The sequence below is a fragment of the Prunus persica genome, chromosome G1 (genome assembly GCF_000346465.2).
Source record: "Prunus persica cultivar Lovell chromosome G1, Prunus_persica_NCBIv2, whole genome shotgun sequence".
In the NCBI taxonomy this organism is placed as follows: Eukaryota; Viridiplantae; Streptophyta; class Magnoliopsida; order Rosales; family Rosaceae; genus Prunus; species Prunus persica.
In genome coordinates this window covers 26561884-26585671 of record NC_034009.1, presented here as the reverse complement: position 1 = coordinate 26585671, position 23788 = coordinate 26561884, and the positions used below count along the sequence as shown (strand labels likewise).

Here is a 23788-nt window from a genome sequence, read left to right as displayed (position 1 = left end):
AGCAGCTACAATACTAGTGGTGACTAACTAGCTCTCGGTCTAGTAGTATTTTTCTTTTTGTACTAACGAAAGATGTCCCAATTCAAATTCAATTATTACGTGTACTCGGAGGTTATATATTCAGAATTGAATGGAAGAACATATATATCATTGAGTTTTCCTTAACAAAAACAAGAAGGAAAAGTATAGGCTGACCAAAAAATGTTCAGTCTCTTTCACAAAAGGGCCAGATTTGCCAGAAGTTTTGTAGCTGGCTTTGGAGAGGTGCTTGATATGACAGATAACATATTTCCATACAGTGCAATAAAAGGCCCTGCAAGTAGCCGAAAACTGTATGGTGGTGTCACTTGTGATTTGGTTAAAATTCTGAATTTGATTGATGTGAGAAGATATAATTAAATGGTAGCATGTAGAGAGCAGAGAATCAGCCTTCAAAATCTAAGCCAGCCTGTTGCAAAAGATGATGGGCAGGATCACAATATGCCAGATATTGTTGGAGGCTGCTGGCTAGAAGCAAGAACGAGATACCAACTAGTCTGATTTTCCTAGTTGCGCAAGTTGTGAACTTTTTATTTTTGTTTTCTCTCCACATCAAAACCAAAAAGTTATTAAAGGAGTTGAGTGAGTAGTTTTCACTTCAGACTAAAGGGGAAAGTTGGTTTCATTTTTCCATCACCGAAGTCCAGAGACATGGGGAACCCGTACACTAAGCAAAAGCCCAAAAAAGAAGAAGCAAAAAGTAGGTAGAATTGTGTAGTGTTGCACGTACACTAGTAAAAATAAAGTGTTCTATCACGGAAACTATAAACTCCTATTATTTACTGTAAATTTGATGTAAGTATTATAGATAGCAACATCTCTTTTCGTGGTCATTTTTTCTTTTTATACAAGTAAAATTTATTGTAATTCGATGTAAGTATCAAATATATCAACATCTCTTTTTATGGTTGTTTTTTCTTTTAGATAAGTGAAATTGAGGAAGAAAATAATCTAACCTAGAACCTCCAGTAAAAGTGTAAGTGTTTTTAACCACTTGCACTACAAACTTCTTATTGTTTAATGTATATTTACTCGTAAATAGATTTTTGTAGAAGTAAATAAAATTATACGTTGAATTCTCCTAGTCAATTACACGTCAATGGCAATAATCACAAACCAAAGGGGAAGTCTCTTGTTCCCATCCAATGTTCACAAAGTCGTGACCTCTTTTGTTTTGTTTTTGTTGTTGTTGTTGTTGTCAACTGTCATGACCTTTATACAAACTACAATTTACAAAGCTTGACTTTTGCATAAATCAATTGAAAAATAAAAATAAAAATAAAAATAAAAATTGATTATTGCTTCCATAATGGACGTAAAATTCGCAACTTCCTCCTACTAATCCTAAGGAAATAAAAAATAAAAAATTCCTCAAAATAATTCCACGTTATAATATTCACACAACCTGTCAAGTGTCGAGTGTCGGCTACCTCTCTTCACGTACCCTTCACCTTCCCTTTCCATAATCGACGCTATACGTGTCACTCTCCCATTAGCCCTCCCCCAACTCGAAATACTCTACGAAGCCGCCTTTCCCATGCCCACGTGTCCCCCACGCCACGTGTTGACCGCTGAACTCTCAAGTTTCACTCTGTAGGCGCCCTCGGATCCTGTAAACCCATTGACTATCAAATAGCCCTTCGACACGTGTCCCAACTCTTCTCCCTATATAAACGTGCGAAGGTCCAGCCCTCAAAACCAAACAAACAAACAAAACCCAAATCCTTACACCAACCTTTTTATCCATTCGTTCTTTTGTTTCAAATGATCCAAAGAAGCGGGTCGGGTCGCCGGATTCTCACATACCCGGCGGTTCATCCATGTGAAGCCATATCTCCCCAGACGCTCCTGAACTCACTCATCACTCTCACCCACATCATTTGCTCGTACAAATCCAAATTCATCGCCAGCAACAACAGAAACGCTCGCGAAACCGTAAGACAAATCGGGGTCGTTCGAGTTTTTCTCGAAGAAATCCGAGACGGGCAGTCGGGTCTTTCGGCTTCGGCGGTTCTGTGCTTGTCGGAGCTCCATTTGGCCTTCCAGAAAGTCCAGTTATTGTTGGAAGATTTGACCCGGGACGACGCCCGGGTATGGATGCTGATGAATTCGGATCGTGTAGCGAACCATTTTCGGGTCTTGAGTAGGGCCATGGGTACGGCTCTCGATGTTCTGCCTCTCGGTTCAGTCAACGCACCGGTTGAGGTGAAGGAGCATGTAGAATTAGTGACTAGGCAAGCGCGAAAGGCGATGTTTGAAGTCGACCCGGATGATATTCGGGTCGTGGAGGCCGTTAGGTCCGTCTTGGTCGGGTTTGAGAAAGGGGTTGTTTCGGGCGAGAGCCATTTGAAATGGGTTCTCGAGTATCTTGGGATTAGAAAGTGGAGCAATTGTGAGAGGCAAGTCAAGTTCTTGGACTCAGAAATTGAGGTTGAGAATTTGACTGAAGAAAAGAGAGAAGTGGGTTTCTTGAGCAGCCTGAAGGGGTTTATGTGCTATTGTCGATGTGTGTTGTTCAATGTTGTTGATGGTGAAAGGGGTCGAAGATCCGAGACGAAATGCAGTAGCAGTGAGGTGTTGAATCGTCTCAATGTAGAAGATTTCCAGTGCCCAATTTCGTTGGAAATCATGGTTGATCCTGTGACAATAAGGACAGGGCATAGCTACGATCGGAGTTCGATTATGAAATGGTTCAGAGCTGGCAATCCCATTTGTCCCAAGACGGGTGAGAAGCTCAAGAACATGGAGGTGGTCCCCAATTTGGCGCTGAAGAGGTTGATTCAGCAGTATTGTGCTGCGAATTGTGTTCCGTTTGCTGCTTCGGATCATCGAAATCGTGACATTGGGAAGACTAGGCTTGTAGTTGCTGGCAGTTTGGCAGCTGAGGGAGCCACGAAGATGGTGGCTGAGTTCCTCAGTGGCAGGCTACATGTTGGGACACGAGAAGAGCAGAACAAGGCTGCTTATGAGATCCGGCTTCTTTCGAAAACAAGCATTTTTAACAGGTCTTGTTTGGTTGAAGCTGGTGTGATCCCACATTTGTTAAAGCTGTTATCTTCAGCAGATTCAGTGACCCAAGAGAATGCCATTGCAGCCTTGTTGAATCTCTCCAAGCATTCCAAAAGCAAGGATGCGATTGTTGAAAATGGGGGTCTGGATTTGATTGTGGATGTGTTAAAGAAGGGTCTCAAACCAGAGGCTTGTCAGCATGCTGCTGGCACAATGTTTTACCTCGCTTCGATTGAGGAGTACCGGATATTGATTGGAGAAAATCCAGAGGTCATGCCGGCTTTGATGGAGATGATCAAGGATGGGACAGATAGGGCCAAGAAAAACGCTTTGGTTGCGATTTTCGGGCTCCTTACACACCCTGCAAATCATAGGAGGGTGATAGCAGCAGGGTTAGTTCCTGTGCTGGTTAATATCTTAACATCTTCTGATAGTGAAGTTCTTGTCACAGATGCTCTAGCAATTCTATCAACTCTGGCGGAAAAACCAGATGGATCAGTTGCAATTTCGGGTTGCAAAGCTTTGGATGCGATAGTGAGGATTTTGAATTCCTCCATTCCAAGGGCAGGGAAGGAGTTCTGTGTGTCTTTGTTGATGGCTCTTTGTCTAAATGGTGGCAATGATGTTGTTCTTCTTCTGGTTAAGAGCCCTTCTCTTATGGGATCTTTATATTCCCAACTCAGTGAAGGCACATCTCGAACAAGCAGAAAGGCTAGTGCTCTCATCAGGCTACTACACGAATTCCATGAAAGACGATCCTCTGGCCCAATGGCACGTGGAGTTCTTCCTCAAGAGAGATTTGTTCACGTTAGGTAGCCCAAATTTTTGTGGGATACTTACATTGCTTAATTCTTTTCAGGCCTCTTGTAAATTCGGGGTCTTCTGTAGATATGGCGCTGTTCTAGTTTTTTTATCTGGTTTTATTTTGTTGTTGGCTCGGTTTTTTGAAGAGCTAATGACTGTATGATCAGCTTCTGTTTTTTTCAATGAAGCTTTGTACAAAAAAATTGTTGTATTGTAATCTATTCTAATTCCTTTTCCACATGAAATCAGTAATAATTAATGATATGATACATTTTCTAAGCTGAAAATCATCCATGATTGTTTCAATATACAAAAACTTTCTGCTATGCTTTCTTCAATTTCAAGTGTTGATTGGTGCGGTCAAAGAAATTGGCTCCATTTGGGTTGAGATATCTAGTGCCTTTTCCAGTTTTGAGACCACTTGCTCCATGCCTGGCCTTTGCTGCTTTAGTCCTGTGCATGACAAAGCTAGGTTGAACACAAGGTCGAAGGCTACTACCGAGTACTCCCCGTTAAGCTTAGGATCTGCAAATTCTGTTACATCACCGCCTTTTGTGAGGGCCCTGGCCTGTAGAGCAAAGGCATGGAACATAATAAGCCAAATCTGTGACTTGAAATAGTTCTTTACAAATGTGGAAAATATGAAGTTTCTCACCATTTTACTAAGTGGCATTGGTTTTTGTGAGTTCAGATTGATAACCCTGCGGCCCGAGATAAGTTGTAGAAGAACTATTCCAAAACTGTAGACATCTCCTGAAGCATTTACGTGGTGGTTCTGTCTGTACTCAGGATCGACATAACCAAATGTCCCTCTCACTTCTGAGCTCACATAGGACTGGCCCAAGTCCATAACTTTAGATAACCCGAAGTCTGACAGTTTGGCTTGAAAGTTGTTGTCGATGAGAATGTTTGTTGGCTGCCAATTGGGACAAGAAAAATTGTTTGAAGAAATGAGCGGCAAACGAACAGCAACAGAGGGGGCAAAAATAGAAGATAGTGCAGATAATATAGGCCTACCTTGATATCGCGGTGAACAATGCAGCCATCCGGATAAGTGTGCAGAAACCGAAGGCCTCTTGCACTGTCAATTGCAAGCTCAAGTCTCGTTATCCATGGTAGACTTTTATCTTTACCTGTAATCAGCTTTGAATTGGCTTTCCAATCGATGAAAAATCTAGAGAAAATTTTCACCAAAGGAAATATGAACGAACTTACCAAATAGCCACTCTGAAAGGTTCCCATTTTGACAAAGTTCATAGACCAGGAAACATTCTTCTACATCTTCACAATAGCCAAGCAAAGCTACAAGGTTCGGATGTCTAACATCGGAAAGGCTTGTTACTTCTCTGATGAATGTCTCTACAGAGCCATCATTGATTATGTGCTTGACTGCAACATGCTTCCCATTCAAGAGTATGCCTTTATATACCTTTCCTGGAATATGATCAGAATAGTATTAGAATTTAGAAGCCAGTTCTTGGTAGCTTCTCTTCTGTAATTCTATTATATGCCTTTGTTTCTGCTTAAAATTTCTTCCTGTTCTGGGAGAGGGTTTAGTCTCCATTACAGAGCTGGCTTTGCTCTTTTTGGACATCTTTAATTAGTCAGTCATTATGACCAACAGCAAAAGTAGAAAAAATGAATCATAGACATTCTTACCAGCTCCGCCTTGGCCAATGAAATTGACTGCACTTAGATTGTCGGTCGCTGCATAAATTTCCTTGATTGATATTTTAAAGCTGCCAGGTTCTTCAGACAGTGAATCGTTTGATGCTGTCCAGTAAAACACAAGTTAGCAACATTTAACTACCGTTGGGTTTCAAGTGAGATGTGGAACTTTTTGCAGAAATACCATATTTCTCAGCTGAAACACTCTTTTGAGGCCCTTTTCTACATAAGGTCCATGTGGCAATGAGTATCATTGCTGCAATTCCTGCTAGACCACCAGAGACAATCCATATACCTGACATTCTCATGAAATTAATCAAAATTACCATGAAACCTCACTTCATCATGACCGACCTTAAAAAAAACTGCCAGCAAAGAAACTTCCTAGAATTTAGGACTCAAAAGGTGCTGTGATGACCATAATGTATTTAAATTACCTGTGCTCAAGTTTATAGCATTAGTCCCCGAGCTACGCTGTTCATCTGCAATGGAAGCAAAGGCAATTTCTTAGCTGGAGTTTAAGTAACAAAAATGCTACAACTTATTATTGTATAAAGATATAAAGATGAAGACATGAAATAGAATCAAATATCTTTGCTGATTGTCTGGCTGCCTAAAAGAAAAAAAGGAGAGGACTGCCTACCTGCTGAAAGTCTCTGATCCCCAAGGCATTCATAAAGTGCCTGAACAAAAGCCTTATCATCAATCCTCTTGCTTGTTAAGGATACCAAAACAGCAAAACCACAGATATTGGCTTCAACCTTCGATGAACCCCTCTTATTGTCTGATGATGCAACAATCTCTTCCCACCTTTTCAAGCATGCACTGCAAACCAGATCAGATTTTTCGGCTGTGCCCAAAAGCTTACAGTCTTCTTCTAAACTTTCCATTGTGTTCCGTAAATTATTAAAAACATCTAGTTTAGTATAGTCGGAGCAGCCGCCGGCTCCACTTGTTAGCTTCTCGATGCCACAACTCAAAACATCCTCCTTAATACCCTTCATTAGGACTAAGCAGTTTGTCTGCTCTGTGGAATTCAAGAAGAGCTTCCCGGTCTGGTTGGCCCTCTGTCCCAAGGCATACAGGTAGTCATCAAAAACTACTTCACAACAATTACTGATAAATCCACCCCAATTTCCTGCCTCACAACTTGAGTTACGCCAAGATGAAGAGGCCTGAATATCAATGACACACTCAACATCTGGGGTCTCTGAGAAAACAAAATATAAGGCACTGAGGAAAATAAAGACAAGTATTATCGGATTATGACGACGGAGGAAACTCGAGATAAGTTTGGCCATTGTGGGAAGCAAAAGGTAGATATCCCAATTATGACATCCTTGAAATGAATGAACACAGATGATTGGTGACAGAATTGAAGATATGCATATGTCTTCAACCGGCCAGGAAGACTGTCTTCTTTCTTACTTCTTTTAGTGTGTATTTGTGTGAAGAAAGGATGCTCAGAATGTATAACTTGGTATCTGGAATGAGTATAGAATCTAAAAGGGAAAAGAAGATTGTGTATTGTGATCGTTGGCAAGGAAAGTATTTTTCATTTTCATATAAATTAAGGAGAATGAGTTTGTGCAGATGAGACGGCAATGACATAATTTTATCTGCAAACTTTTATATACTTGTGAGAGAGAGAGAAAGAGAGAGAGAGAGAGGGAGAGAATTTGGAGTTATTTGAAGTTGGAATAATGTATACAAGGCAAATGGCTGTGAGGTGGTGTAGTTTGGATATATGCAGGCTATTTATTTTTCCAGTGTCAAGCATGGACCAAATAAACTAATATTTAAGAATTAATCAAACTAAAGCATTTCATTGATTTGTTTTATATATATATATATATATATATATATATATATAAAAGGGGTAATGCTAAATTATAAATCTCAAAGATATTTCTGAAGTGGGTTCTGAAGGGTAGGACAAAGAAATAGGACAAAATGCATGGTACATTGCTCCTGCTGGCTTATGTTGATTGAAGGTCAAATTCCATTTAAAAGGGAGGATAGGCAGAGGCCGGAGGGATGTATACAAGAAATTTAACCTGACAAGTAAGCACTTTGCTCTTTGATCATGATATTGCTTGCTGCCCTCAAAGACAGATGTTGCTACCAAGATGAAAAATTCTTAACTTTTTGTTCAGATGGTCAATTTTGGATCAGGGCATTTGAGCTGGTGCCTGATCACTTCTCTGTGGTTGACAATCATATCTTTTTCACCCCAAGAATATCATTAATACTAAACAATAACTTTGTAAAAGTCGCAATTTCAAAATATTTTTATATCTCCTAAAACTGTCATCAACTGTTGTTGACTTTATGAAGATTACAAAAAATGTGATAACTTGATGCCGCACCAATGAATGATGCAGTTTTGAGCATAGCTAATAAAACAAGTTAATGCAGAGAGTGCCAAATGAGAATTCCCCTCCCAACCAAGTTGTCCATTCTTGGACTTTTATTTGGGTCATGACAGATTCTTGGGCTCTAAATTAGCAAGAAAAGCCACTAGATGATCCTTTTTAATTCTAATTAATTCCAATGTTGTAATGTGTTAGTATGAAAATTGTATTGGCATTTCCTATACTCTAATAAAGGTCGGGAATTAGTGTGTGAATATCTTTCATTGGAAGTTTTGGCACAACACATTCAATCCTGGATTTTCAAAGTGTGACTTGATCGATATGAGGAAATTGATTTCAGGTAAATCATAACATAATCATACATTCATGATAGGATTCTTAGTTGGAGTTATTTTCACTCAAATGCTTATGTGTTAATCTTATTTTTAATAGAAAATTAGTTAAATATCCATTTCTATACATAAAACTATAAAAATACCCTATACTATTTACTGTATATAAACACACCTAAAATAAACCCAAAAATCAACAGCTGTACATATTTTTAATTTAATTATTAAGATGAAATACTTTTATTACCCTTTTAACATAAAATTGGAATTCCTAATAAATACCAGATAATACTCACGACCTCCAGTCTCTCATCTTCATCTTCAACCCCAATTTTCAGTTTTTGTTCTTCCACCTCAGTTTTGACGATGAAATCCTAAGCTCTCTCTCTCTCTCTCTCTCTCTCTCTCTCTCTCTCTCTCTCTCTCCCCTAAAAAATAATAAGAATGATGTAGTCATAGGATTCTGATTGTGTAAGGTAACTATTTCTTATAATTCTAATTAATTCGCCTTTTGGATATAGGAAAACTAGGAGACCCCTTTCCAAGCCCGTGGATCAAAACTTTGCAACCATCTCAATTCAGGGAACATCAAGCAGTAATGCTTTGGAAGATGGAGTTGACGAAGGCTCTGCCTTCAAGCACGTTAGTCCAAATGGCACGACAGAAGCTAAAGTCAGAGGCACTGGCAATCCATTAGATGTTGGATCTGTGAAAAAATTGGAGGATTTGCAACATGAACAAATAGACAATGACTTGGCGGATTCAGGGGATGAAATGGCTCATGCATTGGTGACTTGGCTCAGTATAAAATCCTATTCGATCTGCGATTTTGAGGTATTTGATTTTTTTTTTTAAATTTGAATTCATATTCGATTTTATTGTAGTCTAATTTGGGTGATTTCATGTTCAATTAATTAAGTTGCTGGTTAAGTTTTCATAATTTTTGCAATTTTGGAGTTTAAATTTGAAATGTAGATCCAATTCTTCTTGATTTTATATGTTTATTTTTGTTATTGTCGATTTGGAGATAAGCTATTGGATTTTCTAATTTCATTCTAATTTATATTTAGATATTCGTTTGAGTTTTAAATTGTGATTTTAATTTCTTTTTGTTTATAATTTGGATTGATTTTAGATTCGGTTTGGTTATGGATTTGCTTTTGTGTTTTGGTTTGAGTTGTGGTTACAAATTTGTGATATTTGATTTGGTTATCATATTAATTGAGGTATGTTTTTTCAATTGAATATATTCGTGTTTTTTCTGTTTATGCACTATTGATTTTTGAGTCGACTATAATTTGTTGTTAGGTAGCAGTGTTATTACCTTATATTGGAACTTTACAGACATACATTAGAAATAAGATTTTATAGGAAACAAGTAGTGTTATAACCTTATACTGGAACTTTACAGTAGTAGACATGTATTATAAATAGGATTTTATATGAAACTAGCATTGTTATTATGCTATACTAGAACTTTACAAGGGGTAAACATGCATTAGAAATAGGATTTCAGAGGAATCTAGCAGTGTTATTACCATATACTGGAACTTTACGATGGTAGACATGCATTCGAAATAGGATTTCAGAGGAAACAATCAATGTTATTACCTCATACTGGAACTTTACGGCCATTAATTAACATGAAAGTAAACCAGCAGTGTTAAGAATGGGTATATGACTAAATATCTCTTTCTTTTTTGAGTTGCTGAAAGCCGACCATTTTATAGTCCTATGCAATCAGTTCAATAATGAAAATCCAATATAGTTTCAAGATTTTGTCCTAGATTCGAATCTAAAATACTGTTATTACCATAGATTGAAACTTTACAGAGGTAGATATGCATTAAAAATAGGATTTCATAGGAAACTAGGAGTGTTATTACCTTAGACTGGAACTTTACAATGATCGACATGTATTAGAAATAGGATTCCATAGGAAACAAGTAGTGTTATTACCTTATACTTGAACTTTATAGTCATTAATCAACATGATAGTAAACTAGCAGTGTTAAGAATATGTATTTGACTAAATATCTCTTTCTTTTTTGAGTTGTTGAAAACTGAATATTTTATAGTCATATGCAGTTAGTCCAATAGTGAAAATCCAATATAGTTTCAAGATTTTATCCTGGATTCGAATCTAAAATACTGTTATTACTATAGACTGGAACTTTACAGCAATTAATCAATATTACAATAAAGGTTTGGTTTTTAAATGTCTTACCTTTGAAGCCTTTTTTTGTTGAAATTGTTCTCTGAAATTTTGTCTTTGTTTTGTAGGTGGAGGTTAGTGTGTGGTGTTGGTTTTTGAAAGTAGATCAAGCTTGGTGGTAGTTATGGAGTTTCAGTTTGCATAAATGATGAAGACGGTGAAATGAAGAGACGTTTTGCAGAGATGGTTTAATGAAGATGCGTGCTTGAAGTTACGGTTTTCGAGACAGTTTTGTGTTGTAATAAAATGTTTCGACTTTTTGTAACAAAAAAATAAAATAAAATAGGGCTTTTTAATAAAATTGGGCTGGCTTGTTTTGGGTGTTTTTTGAGGTTTTTTAATTTTATTTTTTATTGGGCATTAGTGGCACCTGTAATTTATAGGAACTTCAACACCAATTTCTTATATAGTAAATGTATTTTGAGTTTGTTTCTAAAGTGCATTCCATGTGGGGTTTTTTTATTTATAATTTCAGCTCCTATTTTGGGTGTATTAGTGAAGCTCCCTATTTTTAATAGAATTAGATTTTATCTCTTGATATTACTTTCCTAGTTGGACCTTAGTTTGATTCTCATTAAAACATTACTTTTCCTCTTATGACTTGGAGGGCACGTTGCCTTATTAAAGTCATCTCCTACTTAATTGGTCTTATTGATTTATCTTGGTAGATATTATTTTCTTCTACAATAGTTAATTGTAGTGAAAGACATCTTTTATCAGATTGTACAAAAGATGACCTTTTTTTTATTAGCATCCTAAAATACTTTCAAGATTTGTATGTGAGCATCTAAAATTCCTAAGAAAGCTGTTGTGCATAACTTTGAGATAATTCATCAAGTGTTCCATGTTTACGTGGTGATTTATCAAATACTTTCATCATTCATATTGCATTCATTTGCATGTTCGGTGACTTATACGGTTGAGAGCACCAAGACCGTGGTGGTGGTTTTTCTCAGGCAAGTTTGAAGAAATCGTGACCAATATTGCGTTCAACATAAGGAGTGTCAGAAGATTATTCCGTGACAGAAATTGAGTTACGAAGAAGTCGGTAAACATTATTTAGAATGTGTTTAGGATAAGTACGTGAGTGAGTACTTCTTGTAATTATCGTTCTATAGTGTATTTATTTTGGAATGAAGAGTCCCGTAGATTTTCTTTAGAAATAGCATTTTACCACATAAAATAATTCACTTTGTATTCCTTTATTTTATCCTCTGCACGTTTTAGAATTGATAAGCTATATTAAGTAATTTCATAATGCCAATAGAATTCATCCAAAAACAAGAGCTTGGGTCTAGGGATGGCAACGGGTCGGGTAGGGGTCGGATATGACAATACCATCCCCATCCCCGCTCTCCATCCCCGCCCCCGTCTCCGAACTCATCCCCGTTTATTAGATTTCGGGGAATCCCTGTCCCCGTCCCCATCGGGAGACTATCCGCCATACCCGCCCTGAATCCCCTATTTTTTTGTATAAAAAAATATTTATCATACATTTTAACATTAAGTTTCATATTAAATTATCATTCAACACATCCAAATTAACTATAAAGTTCAACTCAACTATTCAAAATCACATCAATATGAAATTCCATGGAAAATTATGAAGAATTAAGAGAGGGAAGTTATCTTATGGTTAAACATAAATATTATAATTATTTATTTATTTATTTATTTAAATATAAACATATATTTTCGGGTTGGGTTCGGAGATGGGGACGCCAATACCATCCCCTCTCCATATCCGTCGGGGATTTTTCAAGTTCGGAAATCCCCATACTCGATACTTATTTAGCCTCAAAATCTCCTCTCGTTAAGATCGGGGACTCGACGAAGACCCGCCCCTACGGAAATTTTTGCCATCCCTACTTGGGTCTTGGCCTTGCCCTGGAGGGCTCAACTTTTACCCTGTAATTAACAGGGACCCACTTAATAGCTGGGTTTTAGTCAAGCAATTCTTTTACCAAAAAAACTAGGAGATGGTACAAATTCTTCAGCTCTACGCCAACAACTGTCCCTTGGAGCCAACCTTCGCGGACTTGTTAAAAAAAGCAAGTATCTTCAAACCCCCTCAAATGAAAGCACGTGACTTTACTTTATATGGGGTTGTTGAGTACGTAACGTCTCAATAATTGACCCCAAACGACGCCGTATTGTTCCATCTTCAACTCCACCAACAGTCCTTCCTAACTTTCGACCAAAAAAAAACGAGTCCTACCAAACCTCCATCACCAAATTATTAGTTTTTTACTGAAATGGTCCAACTATTTCTCGAGTTTCATTTTGGTCCACAAATTAAACATTTCATTTCAATAGTCTTTCAACTCTTCATTTAATGTCAAAACAGTCCCATTTCATTTCAATAGTCTTTCAACTCTTCATTTAATGTCAAAACAGTCCTACCGTCAAAGTCTGTCAATTGTTCCTCTCTCCCGCACCCAGGTATCACCCCATCCCCACCCCCAACCACCGGCTCCCCACCTGCTTCTTCACAAGCAGAGCTTGTTGAGGCTTCAAATTTGAAATTGGCTTTTCCTTCTCTATCTTTCTCTGTTTTATTGAACCAGAAAAAGAAAAATATTTCTTTGTCTTTTGGGTTTGCTCTTTTCTCTATTTCTTCAAGGGCTCTACGTATTTTTTGTTCTTCTTCTTGTATTGTTTTTCTGGGTGTTTGAAGTTTTGTGGGCTTATGCTTAAAATGGCTGGGTTTCCTCCAAATCTGGATGATGGTGAACTATGGCTTCCCTATGATATTTTCCTCAACGAAGTAGCCTCCCCAACCTCCAAGCTTAATCCTGACCATTTTCTCTCAATGACGGCCTAGCTCAACACTTGGCTGCTCTTTCTTTCCTCAAACAACGTCAATGCCTTTCAAAACCTCTGCTAAATATACCTTTGCAGGTTCTCTCTCTCACTCACACACACAGAGCTAGCTTTCTTTTAGATTTGAAAGAGAACACTCCCGCTTTCAATTTGGATCAAACAAGTTTCCGGTTACCCCTTCAATTGTATCATCAATTGGAAGGATGTGAACCTGGTTTCTATACTTGACATCAGGGCAGGGCAATGATGAATAGACACAACATCTCCAAGGCAAACCGTAAGATTAGCTCGCAAAATTTTGTTCATTCTGATTTTCGGTTCATCGCATTTGTCTCCAGCAAGAGGAAGGACTCCTCCTTGCCTCAACAAGCTCATCCTGTGAAGAAGCAGCACAGCCAGAGAGCACCACCAAGGTTTGCGCTGGAGTTGGATGGGCCCTAAAAATACAATTTTACCCCTGAATTTAACGGCAAAATTGACGGACTTTTGACATAGAACCAATTTGATACTATGAAAAACTTAGAGGACTATTAAAATAAAAATTTTAGTTGATGGACTAAATTAAGACTGTAGCAAAAGTTGGGGATCATTTCGGTCAATAACCCCAAATCATTATCTTCACCAAAAAGAATGGCTTGAAGCTTTGGGGATTTTCCCGTTGCTCCTCATCCGCCGGACCCAATCCAGAAACCCATTGAGACAAATCCACCGATTTCCGATGGGTTTCAATGCCAAAACCGCCGACGAAGATTCCGAGTCAAGCGTCCTCCTCCCCACCGTATCCGCCACCACACCCAATAAAATCCCAAATGACTCGTTCCACTTGGCCTACATCATCTACTTCACACTTGGTGCTGGGTACCTCCTCCCATGGAACGCTTTCATCACAGCCGTCGATTACTTCGCCTACCTCTACCCAGATGAAAGCGTGGACCGTATATTCGCCGTCGCGTACTTCGTGGTGGGCCTCGTCTGCCTCCTCATCATAATCTTCTACGCCCACAAGTCCGACGCTTATGTCCGGATCAATGTGGGTTTGGGCCTCTTCGTTGTTTGCCTGCTCATCGTGCCCCTCATGGATGTCTTTTACATCAAAGGTCGGGTCGGGTTGTACGACGGGTTTTACGTGACGGTTGCAACGGTTGCGCTTTCGGGTTTGGCTGATGCTTTGGTTCAAGGCTCGCTCATTGGGGCGGCTAGTGAGTTGCCCGAGACTTATATGCAAGCCGTTGTGGCTGGGACTGCCGGTTCAGGTAACTTCTGCTATTTGGTTTGTTGGGGATAATTTCAGTTTATGGGTTTTGCTCTTTATTTGGTTTTGGTTTCTGGGTATGGCTTCGTTCTGTGAATTATAAGCGCTCAGAATTTGTTTTGGTAACTTTGTGGTGGTTGTGTAATAAATGCTGCTTTGAGTTGATTTTGGTATCAAAGAAAGGAAGCCCTTTTTAGAATGTTTTAAGATTTCCAGCATTTGTGGAATAAGTAGTTCTCTGTCAAAGTAAAAAAATGAAAAATTCATTGCTGACTAACAGACTAGAAAGCATAGAAATTTTGCTATTCTAGGTTTACTGATTATGCAAGTTCATCAAAGTTTCACGAGGGATGCCTAAAATGTGTTTTCCCAAATTTTTGATTGATTCCAGGAGTCCTTGTTTCTGCTCTGAGGATCATAACTAAGGCTGTATATCCACAAAATGCTGATGGCCTGAGAAAAAGCGCAAACCTTTACTTCGCTGTCGGGATAGTAGTTATGGTCATATGCCTTGTTTTCTACAATGTGGCACCAAGGCTTCCAGTTATGAAGTACTATGCGGAGTTGAAGACTCAGGCTATAAATGAGGAGAAGGAAGAGAATGGTCCTTTGACTCCGTCTGTGTTGAGATCAACTTTGTGGCGCGTAGTTGACAGAGTCAAGTGGTATGGATCTGGCATCATTCTTATCTATGTTGTGACTTTGGCAATATTTCCAGGATATATTACTGAAGATGTACACTCTCAGATTCTCAAGGATTGGTACCCAATCATCCTTATTACAGGCTACAATGTGTTTGATCTTATTGGCAAGTCTCTGACTTCTGTATATCTCCTCGAAAATTCTAAGGTTGCGATCGGCGGCACAGTTATAAGATTGCTCTTCTTTCCTCTCTTCTATGGGTGCTTGCATGGCCCCAAATTCTTCCGAACAGAGATTCCAGTGACAATACTTACTTGCCTTTTGGGACTTACTAATGGCTACTTGACAAGTGTGTTGATGATTTTGGCTCCCAAGATCGTCCAATTACAGCATGCGGAGACTGCAGGGATTGTGATTGTGTTGTTCTTAGTTGTGGGTCTGGCTGTTGGTTCAGTTGTATCTTGGTTCTGGGTCATCTGAGTTTTGAGCAAATTTTATTACACCAGAAACTCCCAAACGTACTGCTGTTGCCAAGTCCCACTGTTGGGGGATGGGTTGGGTTGGGTTGGGTTTGCTAGTACCCTCCTTTTGTAAAGCTGTGTAACTTAACTGTTTGAAATATTGTAATTTTTTCCTTTTCCCAAAACATGGGTTATGAATTGTAAATGGTTGGTTGATCTGTCAATTTGTTCAGTTGAATTATGAAAGTCTGGATGTGTTGCTTTACTGGTGGTCATCAAGTTATAAACTTAAGTTCTAATTGGACCCCTTGCTGGCTGTAGTTCTGGTTCCGTTCTCCCAATCCCTTTGTCGTGTTTCATCCACCACAACCGACAAGATACCAGGGTTTATAGAGTCATTGCATTTCCAAATGAAATCCGGCTCCTAAAACGAAAGCCAATGTCATATGAGAAAAGCTTCCCTATCCTTGTTTCATTACACCTCCCTTTTATCTCTCCTCATAATCACCCAATAACCTATATCAATGGAGAGAGAGATAAAGTGAGGGGCAATGAATACAAAGTTCAAGTGCCTCACAGAATACAAACCTGCACCTTACAAAATAATACACCTGGGTTGGATGCGTGTGCTTGGTGTTCTCAAAAGCGAACACAGCTGTAATGGTCAGAGAGAATTCTTGTGTCGTGCACTTCAAAATATTATGCCCATAATGAAAGCGCCAAACATGAATACAAGTATTATTTTGGCAAAGAATTACCAACAGGACATCTAATAGATTCCAAAGCTACAAACAACCCACAAGAGCAATGAAGACAAAAACGGGTTTATTTGCTTATGGACTAAAACTGTACTTTGAAGCAATACAAACAGAAGAATATGGTTTAGCCTTGACAGCCATCTATGCTAATCCATCCTATGTAAGAAGGAGTGAAACAAGGGGTAGGCCAATGGATGTATAATACTAACAAGACTCAGGTCTACAGCAACAAAAATACAACCTACAAACAAAACCGTCGTGTTCACGTTCATGCTCTTGTTCTTGAAGCAAGACCTGTCTCAACCTTCTTAATTTCAAAGATGAGCATCCTCCACATCTTGAGAACAAACATTTCAGCTTCCTCGTCTAAAATGGATTGAAGCAGCTGTAGCATGCGTTCTGCTCCCACATGTTCCTGAGTACTAGATACAATGTAATCTACCAGTGTGGTCTCTTCCTCTCCTAGAAACTCTGTAATCTTCTTTGAAATCCATGGTCTCATTCTCTCATGTAGTGCATGCTGTGAAAGTAGAAAACATCAAACACAATTTATGAGCAGTTATTAAACAATTACAATGAATGATTTTCACTCATGTAGCCCAAGTTTAAACAAAAAATTTCAGAATTTTGGCCTAATGCATGCTTACCTTGTCATAAATAGCCCAATTTATTTCATATGAGAATAATTCCTCTTTCGTCTTTGGAATCATATCAATCAGTTGTTTCGCATCCAAAAGTTTTTTGTTATCCGTTGTCCTTGGTTTATCCAGCCCATGTTCTCGATTGGTATCACGGTCAGTCTTCTCCTTGTTCTCATCTCTAGTGCGATTAGTGTCATCATCATTCCTGTCCCTATCCCGTTGGCTCGACCTATCATTAGCACGTCTATTTCTTTCCTTATCTGTATCTGGTTTCTCTTCCCTAGAACTAACATTTGAAATTCGCTTTGCGAATTCTGCAGCTGCAGCCAAATTTGATGGAGGCCCAGAAGCAGTTTGTTGGACAGCCTGCAGTTCTTCAGTTGAATAATCAATGGGAACCAGGGGCCTCATTTTTTTGTCCTTGTGTGCATCATCATCCTCCTCATTGAAAACAGAAGGAACAGCAGTACGTTTTCCAGACCCTACTAGGCCAAAACCCAACTTTTTTGCTGGGGCACTGCCACTCTGCTGTGGTTCTGATGCATGAACTGATGTCATTGTTGACTCATCACCACTGTTACCATTCTGTAAAGTTCCATAACCTATCACATCAAGTCAAACCATATAAGAAAAAATGAAAACGAAAGGGAAGAAAGATAAAAGGTTTATAAAAGCAATAAATAACTTCACAAGTAATTTTAGTTTACCCATATGATTCTCATGACCAGAATCACCCTCGTTATTCTGTTCAGTAGCCTTATCTCTCAGTTCCACAAAGGATTCTTCAGCCAAAGCCACTTGTTCGCTTCCATTAGCTGCATGGACAGATAAATCCCTCAATGCTTCTCTTTCTTGCTGTAGCTGCTTTTCCTCATCGGCCCTCCTCTCGGCCTCAGCAATTTCTTCCTCTTCTTTCTGCCTGTCAGCCAAGTCATCTTCTTTCTCCCGTAGTCTCCTCTTTCTCTTCTCCTCCAGCGCACTCCTCCTCCACTTTTTTCTGGAATCTTCATCCTCATCATCTTCTTCATAGATTACCTCTTTCTTCCTCTTGCGTTCCCTTTCTTTCTCCCTCTCCTTCTCATACTGCCTTTGTTTCTCTTTCTCCCTTTCCCTATGCTCCCAATCTTTGAGACATTTGTCATACTGATGCTCAGCATCCTCAATTTTTCTCCTTTGCTCCCTCTCCTTCCGTACCCGTTCTCGTTCTGTTTCTCTTTCATATCTTTCAATCTCACGCTCCTTTTCTCGTTTCAGATCTCGCTCTTTGTCTCTACTCCTCCTATCTTGCTTTCTATTCCTGTCAGGTGAGCTTGTTTCAGGCCTATCCTGCTCACTTATTGCTTTGTTGTCACTAGTTGTCTCTTCATCATTTTTTTCTTCTGAAGCATCTGAAAATGATAACGACGACTATAACTATGACAACAAAACTGCCACCAAATAATTGACTCTAAATAACTTCATTGCTTATTAAGTACAAACTTCAATAATCACAAAACACTGTCCAGTATAATACTAGTTTCAAGTATGAGACTTTACCATTTCGCGTTATATCAACATCAGAGTCTCCATCCCTTGATTTAGCTGGCAGCTCTGAGTTTGAATTCCCAGTGCCATTGCCAGGAGCTGGTGTGGGTGGTGGAGGGAGAGGTTTGGTTTTTAACCTCTCCTCTATCAAGCTTGTAAGCTTCTCCATAGCTTCGCGGTCAGCTTCTCTGTCTTCGTCAGTCACAATTCCAAAATTGGCAGCGTCATTTTCTTTGTTACTCGAATTACTATCCTCCTCCTTTGAGTCCAATACAGCAGGATTTGAAGGTACATTCTTCTCAACACCTAGTGCACTTTCATCCTCTTTCTCAGCTGCTTCAGCTTCTTTGAGCTTCTTTGAGTTTTCCGTTTTCTTCTCAACAAACCGCTCCAGATATTCTCTCGTTGCTTGGTTAACATTTAACTGTTAAGTTTACAACATGATATAGAAAAAACAAACATTAGCAAAACTAAGCGTGCAGTATGCAGAATATGATTACAAAGGAAGGGAATGTAAATTCCTGTTGCAACATAATGGCAATGACAAGAAGACATAATGAAAAACAAAATATATAAACACGGAATCAGGACATACCACAAGGTCCTGCCCGTCAATGTTAAATTTACTCAGAAGGCGTAATGCACGAAGAACTCCTTCAGCAGATTCAAATTCGCAAAACCCAAACCCTCTAGGAGTCGCATCTGTAGGAACTTGAGTACATTTCCAACTCTTGACAGGTCCACATAACTTAACAAAATGTAAAACCATCACAAAGCAAAATATCATACACCAAAAACTTCAACGAAATTACTTATAAAATTTCGGTAACATAAAAAGAACATTGTGGCTAAGTTGATAAAGAAGGCAGAGATCACAATATTTGAAAGCACACCTGGAGGAGATATAACATAAAATCATTATCCACGGTTGGTGGTATCTTCCCAACATAAACAGTGGTTTGTGGTTTCTCAGCTGGAGTAACACTAGGAAGAGTTGGCCTAACAACAGGGGGCATAATTGGGCGAACTCCAGGAATCCCAGGAACAGGGCCACGTGGTAAACCTGGAAGCGAACCAATTGATCCTGGTGGACGCGGAGTAAATGCAGGCCGAAGCATTGCATGATATGGAGAAGGATAACGAGCAAGTCCTACAAAGAAAGAAACAAATATCTTGCAAATACATCAGATCACGTTTATTAACTGCATACCATGATAACTAGGTGCACCCTAATTAAACAGATGTATCAAAAAACAATATGACAAGAAATGATTGATTTTTGTTACCACACATTAAAAGCATATTAGAGATGGCAGCACAGGCATGGCAACTACCACCAGCTGAACAGATAACCTGAAGGAAAAATTAAGAAATAGCATCGTGTTCATAAACCATGAATGAGTAAACTGTGCTTACCTTATACCACTTGGACCATAGTAGCCTTCTCAAGTAAAATAAAACCATCAACATCTCATGAATATAGAGGTTGATGAAAGTTGTATATATTTAGATATATTGATAGTTCAATTGATCTTGGAAAGATAGCAGCAGGTGATGCAGCATGAGAACAACAGAAGATTTAAAAAAAAAAACAAAACAAGCATGCACAACATATAACACACACAAACACATGATTAGATGTTTAGATTTATAGATAAGTAGATTGATTGATAGACAGATAGACAGATAGATAGATGAATGGATGATGGACATAAATAAATATATACATATATATGTGTGTGTGTGTGTGTGTGTGTGTGTGTGTGTGTGTATCTATGGATAGTGAGACTGCAGTTGGAAGGATTGTGATACCTTAGAACACAAGGGCAATGAGCACTCAGTTGCAAACATGGTCTGCTTCTGGCAATTCATAAACCCATGAAAAGGGAAAGTATCCTTAAAACTACCAGAAAGCATCCTACTAAAATGAACACGACATAATAATACAACTTTAGCATGACAAATTGAAAAATAAAAGTTTCCAATTTGTGGGAATATTATTTAAATTTTGAACTCGAAGACCAACTTGAGCTTACATAAAACTTTAGAATATGTGCATACCAAAAAAGGAGTTGTAGATGGGGAGTTCTCAAAGCAATATGAAGCAAGCCTTCCAACCTTTCTCACCGAATTCAATCAAGACACTGTAGGAGAAAACATCTTGTCATCGATACCCTTAATCTAACACACTGAATTTTTTATTTTTTTTTACAAACTCCGAACTCTGCTCTAACAAACTCTTCCCACTACATTATACCATTAATCTTCATTTACTTGCTATCCATAAATTAGATGCAACAGCTCGATATGCTATTAAAAAAGTCATTTACTTTTTCACTTTTTCCAGACTGAGAAACAGAAAGCTTCATGCATTCAAGCAATTTCGCGCTTATTAATCAGCTGGAGCAAAATAAACTAAACAACTCAAAGAAAAATAACACCAAAGCAATTGCAATATGGGAACCACCATAATAGATACAGATAAGCAATAAACCAGTTTAAAAGACAATCGTATGCAACAATTACACTATGTAAATTAACGTAGGAGATGTACAGAGAAGCAAAAACCCACCAGGGAGAGGCATGGAGCCTTGAGGAGCACCAGTGGGCATGGCCGCATATCCATTAGGCATCGGCGCGTACGCTCTCATGGGCTGCATCTGGTAATGCATCATATGCGGCGGCACCGACGACGGCGGGGGCACACCGGGAGCCATCGGAGACCCAGAGCTCACGCCGGGCGGCTGGACACCGGGGTTGTGATAATTCGGATTCGGCACGCCGGGGCTCGGTATTGGAGAGAACTGAGGAACCGGCCGAAACGACGGCGCCGACGGAGGTCCGGCACCGGAGCCCTGTTGTGGAGCGTAGGAGATCGAAGGAGGCGGCGGCGGCAGTGGCAGAGACACCAGAGGCGGATTAGAATTAGGGTTTACGGGGATGGGGATTGATGATGATAATGGCGGTGGTGTGGAAGCGGGAACGGGATCCGGTTGGTTAGATTGGGGTTTGGGGGTATCGGATTGGGGATTGGATTCTAGGATTGTTGCTGGAGAGGAAGGAGCGTCCGCCATGGCTACAACGCACGAGGTCTGAGAAAGAAAATGAAATCTTTGAATGGATTTCGGTATTTCTGTGCCCTAGGAGAGAGGGGGGGGAAGTGACACAGAGAGAAGAACTGGGGAGTTTATGTAACAACTACAGAGTTCGTGTTTCGAAAGACGTAAATTTGTTTGCTTCGTGGTACGCGTGTCGCCTTTGGAGTGGCCATAAAAATTTAAAAAGACCATACAGACCTTTGGTTTGTGATCTGCGCGGTCCCTCATTGGTGGAGACAGTTCTTTTGTTTTGATGTTTCTGTTGTGCCGTAATAGCCTGCTGTTTGTCGTAGATTACCAAATTATGCAATTTAGTGACGTCGTCTCGTTATCCTTCTTAAATGCTAAAACGACTTACTTGCGCGCCGTTTTTCTTCTCTTTTGACCTTTCGTTTACTTTTTTTTTAGTACAAGAAGAGACTCGGGTTTCGTTTGGGATTGTTGTTGTTGTTGTTTTTTTTTTCCATTAAAAATCAACTTCACTTTAAAATTAAGTAATTTAAGGTGTTTGGTAAAAAAAAATTAATTACTTTAAAAGTAATGGCTTCTTAACAGCAGCTTCTAGGTTGCTTTAGAAAGCTACTTTCACAATAAGCACGGAATAGTGAATTTTTCACCTCAACCTCTACCACCACTAAGGTCTAAAATATCAATAATATCGGAAATATCGGTAGTCCAAAAATATGAAAATATCGAGATATTATCGATATCGATAAAAATTGAATAAAACCCATAGAAATTGTAAGAAAAACTTGGAAATTTTTATTGAAACTTTAGAGAATGTTTATTTAGTCAATTATCTATTAGTTTATCGCAAAAAATTAGAAGAAAATGCATTGCATGATGGATTTAACTGATTTAAGTTGATTATACAGTGAGCTGGCAAACATTGTGAGTGTAGAAAATATGTAGTAATTAATGAAAAAAGATTAAACACACCATAATCATTTATATATAATGATTTACTACAGTATTTTACACTTCATACATTGCATGGTAATATACATAAGTGACTTAGTACCACATACAGTTCCTATGAGGTTCAAATTTTTCACTATCTTCATCATCTAATTGTTAACATGTCACCCATATAAATATAAATATTTTAGCATATTATCACAAAAACATAAGTGATATGGTGATTAAGGTGCTGTAGGAGTAAAATGGGAGGGTTTAAATCCCCTTTTGTGTTTTTTTTTCTCCCTTTTTTCCTTTTTTTTCTTTCTTTTCCTTTTTTTTTCCCTTTACATCGATATTTTCGATATTTTTGATATTTTTGCAATATTACACCGATATTTTGACAAAATTTTACTGAAGTATGAGTGAAATTATCGACATCCATATTTTCCGATATTATCGTCGATATTGTCGATATTTATACGATATGTACATGGATATGTTCCGAAATATCTGTGATTCGAAAAAATCGAAATATCCTCGATATTTCGTCGATATTATCGATATTTCAGACTATGACCACCACCATGGCAAAAATCCCCCCAGGAGCGTGCTTCGACTCTAACAGAGGGTGATTTCGGGGCCAAACAGGTATCGGGTACAGGGATCCCCGAACTTGAAAAATTCCCACCGAGTATGGGGAATGGATGGTATTAGCGTCCCCATCCCCAAACCCGACCCGAAAATATATATGTTTATATTTAAATAAATAAATAATGTAATTATAATATTTAAGTTTAACCCTAAATTAACATCTCTCTCCTAATTCTTCCTAATCTTCTCTGCAATTTCATATTGATGTGATTTTAAATAGTTGAGTTGAACTTTATAGTTAATTTGGATATGTTGAATGATAATTTAATATGAAACTTAATGTTAAAATGTATAATAAATATTTTTTACGCAAAAAAAAAATATATATATGGGGGATAATCCCCCGACAGGGATGGGGACGAGGATTCCCCAAAACCTATTAAACGGGGATGGGTTCAGGGACGGGGGCGGGGATGGAGAAAGAGAACGGGGATGGTATTGTCATACCTGGCCCTTACCCGACCCGTTGCCATCCCTACCACCACCGTATAGTTAGCACATAACACTTTTAATACCATGTCTGTTTCAGCCATTATCAACATTTACAATAGTTTTATATGAAAATTTACCAACAACATCATAAGGTGGGGCATTCA

At 38.7% G+C, this 23788-nt stretch overlaps 4 protein-coding genes across 5 annotated transcripts; 2 read left to right on the top strand and 2 right to left on the bottom strand.

Moving 5' to 3' along the window:
* LOC18791200 (U-box domain-containing protein 18) lies at positions 1663–4088 on the top strand. The gene has a single exon (XM_020555335.1). The coding sequence runs from the start codon at positions 1804–1806 to the stop codon at positions 3862–3864; it is 2061 nt and encodes a 686-aa protein (XP_020410924.1). The 5' UTR covers positions 1663–1803; the 3' UTR covers positions 3865–4088.
* Positions 4056–7307, bottom strand: LOC18789042 (probable LRR receptor-like serine/threonine-protein kinase At2g28960). Its single transcript, XM_020555336.1, has 8 exons — positions 6164–7307; positions 5958–6002; positions 5705–5815; positions 5512–5625; positions 5068–5286; positions 4870–4985; positions 4508–4768; positions 4056–4420 (listed from the first exon to the last, which is right to left on the bottom strand). The coding sequence occupies exons 1-8, from the start codon at positions 6819–6821 to the stop codon at positions 4193–4195; spliced, it is 1752 nt and encodes a 583-aa protein (XP_020410925.1). The 5' UTR covers positions 6822–7307; the 3' UTR covers positions 4056–4192.
* LOC18791740 (equilibrative nucleotide transporter 1) lies at positions 13809–15885 on the top strand. Its single transcript, XM_007222490.2, has 2 exons — positions 13809–14518; positions 14909–15885. Exons 1-2 carry the CDS (start codon positions 13984–13986, stop codon positions 15637–15639), a joined length of 1266 nt encoding a protein of 421 aa, XP_007222552.1. The 5' UTR covers positions 13809–13983; the 3' UTR covers positions 15640–15885.
* On the bottom strand, positions 16306–21788 carry LOC18792169 (RNA-binding protein 25). Of its 2 annotated transcripts, XM_020565667.1 has the most exons (8): positions 21116–21223; positions 20605–20687; positions 19437–19693; positions 19139–19291; positions 18556–18967; positions 17727–18407; positions 17026–17621; positions 16306–16898 (listed from the first exon to the last, which is right to left on the bottom strand). In XM_020565667.1, the coding sequence occupies exons 3-8, from the start codon at positions 19659–19661 to the stop codon at positions 16647–16649; spliced, it is 2319 nt and encodes a 772-aa protein (XP_020421256.1). In that variant the 5' UTR covers positions 19662–19693; positions 20605–20687; positions 21116–21223; the 3' UTR covers positions 16306–16646. The 2 variants fall into 2 exon arrangements, with proteins under 2 accessions (XP_020421256.1, XP_007225347.1); XM_007225285.2 differs by lacking the exon at positions 20605–20687 and having other exon boundaries at positions 21116–21788.